Source organism: Sinocyclocheilus rhinocerous, unplaced genomic scaffold, assembly GCF_001515625.1.
Source record: "Sinocyclocheilus rhinocerous isolate Xijiao unplaced genomic scaffold, SAMN03320098_v1.1 scaffold737, whole genome shotgun sequence".
NCBI lineage: Eukaryota > Metazoa > Chordata > Actinopteri > Cypriniformes > Cyprinidae > Sinocyclocheilus > Sinocyclocheilus rhinocerous.
The window spans coordinates 188,145-193,816 of record NW_015632805.1 but is presented as its reverse complement, the minus strand read 5'-3'; the positions used below and the strand labels follow the sequence as shown (position 1 = coordinate 193,816).

Below are 5,672 nucleotides of genomic sequence, written 5' to 3'. Positions count from 1 at the left end.
ATGAAATGAAACATATAAATAAAAAAATTGTGCTGTTATTTTAATCACAAGAGTCTCAAGTCTTTATATATACATAAGTCTATACATACATATATGTGTATGTATGTATGTATGCATGTATATATATACTGTATATTGCTTATTTATATACATAATAAATGATATAAAAATATATAAATATGCTGTCATTTTAATTGCAAGACTATTAAGTGCATCAGAGTGAGAAAAAGTTCCACTTTAAGGGTGCGTTGCAATAAATAATAATAAAAAATGTAGTCTGGTTTCGTTGTAAAGGGCAGCGTTTAAATTATTCTCGGCTCACTGGCTGCTAATTACCTGCTTGAGTTTCTCTCATATAACGACTGCTTTTCTCCTTCAGAGACAATCACAGCTGCTGAAATAATATTTATGATTATAGTTACTCTTGTTTACCAGCACTAAAGTGCTAAAGTTGAGAGTTAGTGAGTGATTCGTCAGATGCTGCTGCTTTACTCCGTGATCAGGAGCATGCTGTCTGTCGATCACACAGTGAATCTGAAGCTGTGCGAGTGTTAGTGTGTCCTCACCCCGTTGGCTGTGCTGACGGCCTGATAGTAGACGCTGTAGCTCTTGTGTGGCAGCAGAGGAAGGTTCCAGTAGCTGTCGTAGGTGCGGTTGTCTCCGACGGTGAAGGGCAGCGGCGTCTGGATGCGAGCGGCTGGGAACTCTGCGGTGAAGTAATACTGAGAGTTCAGCACGGACGCGTTCTGGAAGTGGATGGGAATCGGGTAACAACGCAGGATCTCAGCGGCTCTCCGAGAACGACGCGGACGCTCCTCTTCAACCACCACCTGATACACACTGCAACACACACACACACACACACACACACACATACAGACACACACACACACACACACACACACACATTTTAATAACTGATTTAAGCTGGGTTTATCCTAATAAATACAGTAATTAATGTAGTATGTGAGGTGTGACTGAAGTGACGCCTCGTTAGCTCCCCCTGCTGGAGGATCTGCTGAAGTACAGCTGTGTGTTGTGCGCCTGCGCAGTAAGTCATCACGAGTTGTGGGCGGGGTTTGTTTGAGCGGCTGCGAGGCGAGCAGCATCAGATCCGCTGCACAGCGGGACAGGAGAGATTTCGGACGATCACCTCCACGTGAGTGATGCTTTACACTGATGCTGCCTCCTATCTAGGATGCTTTCTTTCTGACAGGTTTGAGAGCAGCATTGCATGCGTCCTAATGAACTGAACTCAGACTCGGTTGTGAGTCGAGTGTCCCTGTGTAGAGCCTTCCAGTTTATACACTTATGCTATTCTTACTCCTTTAGGATGCTGCGCTAGAACAATGTAGACGGATCAGAGAAGGGTACATGATTAATCTAAACAAAACTGAAATTGCTGTATGGCTTACTGCGAATGTGAACACAATTAAAATAAAGAATGAGCACAAAAGCAGTGTTAAGTCGCTGGGGTATATTTGTAGCAATAGACAACAATACATTGTATGGGTCAAAATTATAGATTTTTCTTTTATGCCAAAAATCATTAGGATATTAAGTAAAGATCATGTTCCATGAAGATATTTTGTAAATCTCCTACCGTAAATATATCAAAACTTAATGTTTGATTAGTAATATGCATTGCTAAGAACTTCATTTGAACAACTTTAAAGATGATTTTCTCAATATTTAGATTTTTTTGCACCCTCAGATTCCAGATTTTCAAATAGTTGTATCTCAGCCAGATATTGTCCGATCATAACAAACCATACATCAATGGAAAGCTTATTATTTCAGATGATGTATAAATCTCAATAAAAAAAAAATGGACCCTTATGACTGGTTTTGTGCTCCAGGGTCACATATGTCTTAAAGTGAGGCGTGTTGCAGTGGTAAAAGTGATATGTTTAGAGAGTGATATCTGAATGAAACAGCAGGTTTTAAAGTGTCTTGTTTCCTCTTTCAGACGGAGGAAACCGCAGGTTAAAGCCACTTTCCTTTAGACACTTCATGCATTCAGTTTCAATGTGCTGAGAGGTGACTTCACGCTTTCCAAGACGTGTTTCATGTGCTCAGAGAGCGTGAAGATTGAAGGAAACTGTAGCTTTAAATCTGATCAGTCTTTGAAGTGCGGTTTTAAAGAGTAGTTATTAAATTCAAACCCATGCTTTTGTGGAAGACTAAAAATGTTTATTTTACTGATACCAGAATCTCAAGATTAATCTTTTAGCCTATGCTTTTTAGTTTAATGCACGAATAAAATGATTTTAAACGTTATTTGTAGCATCCTCCTTATCCAATAATTACATTTAAATTTTTTTTGAATTTAATAAAATTAAATAAAATGTATTTTATTTTTGTTAAAAAGTAGATCTTTCAAATTCTGTCAGTTTTGTCACAAAATTCACACAATCAATGTTGTTTTAATTTTTGTTTTTGAGTTTTAATTATCACATCTATCAATATATCGCAAATTAAAATTTTTACTGTGTTAATTTTAACCTAATATTATAATATTAAATATTAATATTAAAATAAATTTTTTATTTCTTTGTTTATTTATATTACATTTTTTAGCTTTGCTTTGGTGTTCACTGCAGAAGAGACTCTCTGTCCGTTTATTTTTATTTTCTATATTTTTGTAACTACTATTATTTTGTAGCTATATTGATATATAATAATAACAAATTTTTTGGTGAAATTGTGAAGCCCTACAATTAAGCACAGCAAAATAGAATATATATATATTTTTAAATCACATTCACAATCTTATACATTTAATGCTATACATTTATTATTAAAATAATATTATACACTTTATAAAATGACATGTTCATGACATATTTCCAAACGAATCGAGATAAATTAAATCAAATTCATGAAACCAAATTGCTTGTTTATTTTAATTTTATTTTCTTGTTCTTTGCTTTGCTGTTCACTGCAGAAGAGGCTCTCTCACCAGTTATACTTATTTCTATATCATACATATATTGTCCTGTATTTTAAGGCTGAGTTCCAGCTTGAGCTTCACAAAGGCTGCTGTTGATGGCGTTTGCTGGTGATACGCTCTCCTATTAGAATAAGTGAATTTCAGCTCAGAAACAGCCTCTGTTATGACTCATGGGGGAAAAAATCACGCTTTAAACCTGCTAACGCTGTGTGTTCTGAACATGAGTGATCCTCAAATCATGAAGACGAACGTTTTGACGTAGGAACTGATGATGTGTGCCTCGAGAAAAGTCACCTCAGACAACCACTTCCTGTCAGTGATGTCAGCCGCAGGAAGTGAAAGAGTCACGGGTCACAAATCCAGTCTCGTTTAGAATTGATTGCTCGTTGCTGGAGTCTAGATGGCCTTTTCACATTTTCAGTGCTGATTTTAGGATGAAATCTGTGGATTTAAACATGGTATAATTAGTGCTGGGCGGTATACCGGTTCATACCGAATACCGGTGTTTATTTTTGTTATGATATGAATTTTTTAAATACCACAATATGTATATAAGTATGTCGTTTAAACAACGTTGGGAACGCGACACTGTTTGAAAGGGGTCACTTTTCACTGTTGCACTGTGGTGAGGGAACAGCTGTATGTGTTACTAAGCGTGAAAGTTCAGAAACTGAAGCTGTAGAACTAATAGAACGTGATGACACAGAAGAACTCATCCACAATATCCACATTGACCGCCACAAATCATGATAGTAAAATAGGGCATTCTAAGTCAATATACTGCAGTATTTCCTCTCAATCAGTAGAAAATATGGTGAACACCCGGTCATGCATGAAAAAAAAATACCGTCATGTACCGTGAAACCGGTATAATTTTGAAAAATACCGTGATATAAATTTTTGGTCATACCGCCCAGCACTAGGTATAATGTGTTAAATGTGTTAAACTACATTCTTATGGGTCAATGAGAGCATGATGAGATTATCTAAAACTTAATAAACACAGAATATGTGGAGTTTAGTGGATGCCGGGCGTTCCAGTCCTGCTGAAAACGGTTGAATGTGTGGATCTGGATGTTTAATCTCTGAAATCAGATCCCAAACTTTTTTTGTCAGCCAAACCCCTTTGAGCTAAAATATTTACTTGAAGTTTCTCAGAGATTTTAAGTTAAAAGTTTCAATAATAATTAAAAAAAAAGTGATTTTGGTCACATGACATGCAGGTAAACTAATAAATATATTATTATTTATATAAAATATTTTAGTGTTTTATTTTAAATGGTTTTGTTTTTACAATAATTTATTATTTTATTTTAATTTAGCATTTTTATTTGATTTAATTAAATTGCTTAATGGTTCTTTAAAGTCTTAAAGCGACAGTTGAATGTTTTGTTCCTTAAGCAGGTTTTCTTGTCCTTGTGTTACACTTTAACTCTTTCCCCGCCATTGACGAGTGGATCTTTATTTTGGTGTATTGCATATTCAAATATTCATACAGCAAGATATACTGGACGCCATCAAATTTTAGTGAAAATCGCTGGCGGTGGCTGGCAACTTTAAAAAAAAATAAATGCTGGCGGGGAAAGAGTTAAAAACCATGTATAAATAGTTTTTTATTTACTTGGTTTTTCACTTATTTCTCACAGTGAATATAGCCGTTGGAATGATGCTAAATTATAAACAAACAAACAGACCTGTCCTTGTGTCCATCATCGTGTCTGTCCTTTTATTGTGGTTTTATTTTTGTATTAGTAAAGCTTCAGAGCCCTGATGTGGTTGTGTGTGTGTGGTGGTCTCTTTCAGGTACTATAGAGGCACTCACGGCGTTATAGTGGTTTATGACGTCTCCAGCGCCGAGTCGTTCGTGAACGTCAAACGCTGGCTTCATGAAATCAATCAAAACTGTGACGACGTTTGTCGAATATTAGGTAAGTATATTGCTGTTGTCGTTTTGGATGAATGTCACCAAGAAATGTCCTGGTCCTGTTACATGTGAAAAAGTTCAACTGCAGTAGTTGAAAAATGGATAGAAATATTTGAAACCATCAAGATTTGAGGTTAAGTATATACAGTATGTATTTGTGTGTTATATGTTTAAGAAGGTTTTTTTCTTTGTGAGTTCGCTTTACATGCTGTGACAAAAACGTTTATAAAAGTATTAATGTGCATGCACAATTATAATGCAATTAAGAATTTTATTCATTATTCTATTGGCATTTTTTTTAGCATTGCAGTAATAAAATTTTCTTTGAAGAAAATATGAAGAGTTCATTTGCAAAAACCGATAAACGGCATCGAGGATCGTTTCGACGAACTTGATGAACCTGTGATATCATCTTCAGGGCGAAAAGGGAAAATAAAAGCTGAAAGGTTTTCACGGAACCTCGCAAAAGCAGCGCGTTACAATGGTGAGGGAAAAGCTCTGTGTATCGCGTGTAATCACATCCATACAGTTTATAATCACAACGACAACAACGTTTGTCAGGCGTCTACATTATCATCTGAGGAGATTACAAAGATTAAACCAGTGCTTTTTTAAACTCTAAAACATGAAATGTGGAGTTATCTGCTTTTGCTATAAAACCAACTTTTAATTTGTAAAAAAAAAACTTACTTTCAATTAACTTTAATTTTGTAAATTACCTGTATTTAAGTTATTATTATTACTTAATCAAAACAACCCAACTGCAGTTTGATATTACTTGGTTGGAATGCGCAA

General features: G+C 35.4%; 1 protein-coding gene across 1 annotated transcript in view; it reads left to right on the top strand.

Annotated features, from left to right (window-relative positions):
* The window catches only part of LOC107743070 (ras-related protein Rab-35-like), a 13,703-nt gene that overhangs the window by 5,427 nt on the left and 2,604 nt on the right, over window positions 1–5,672 (top strand). The window contains exons 2-4 of the mRNA XM_016556184.1: window positions 530–767; window positions 1,089–1,159; window positions 4,757–4,881. Of these exons, the coding sequence (XP_016411670.1) occupies window positions 530–767; window positions 1,089–1,159; window positions 4,757–4,881 (434 nt within the window). The remainder of the gene's footprint in view (window positions 1–529; window positions 768–1,088; window positions 1,160–4,756; window positions 4,882–5,672) is intronic.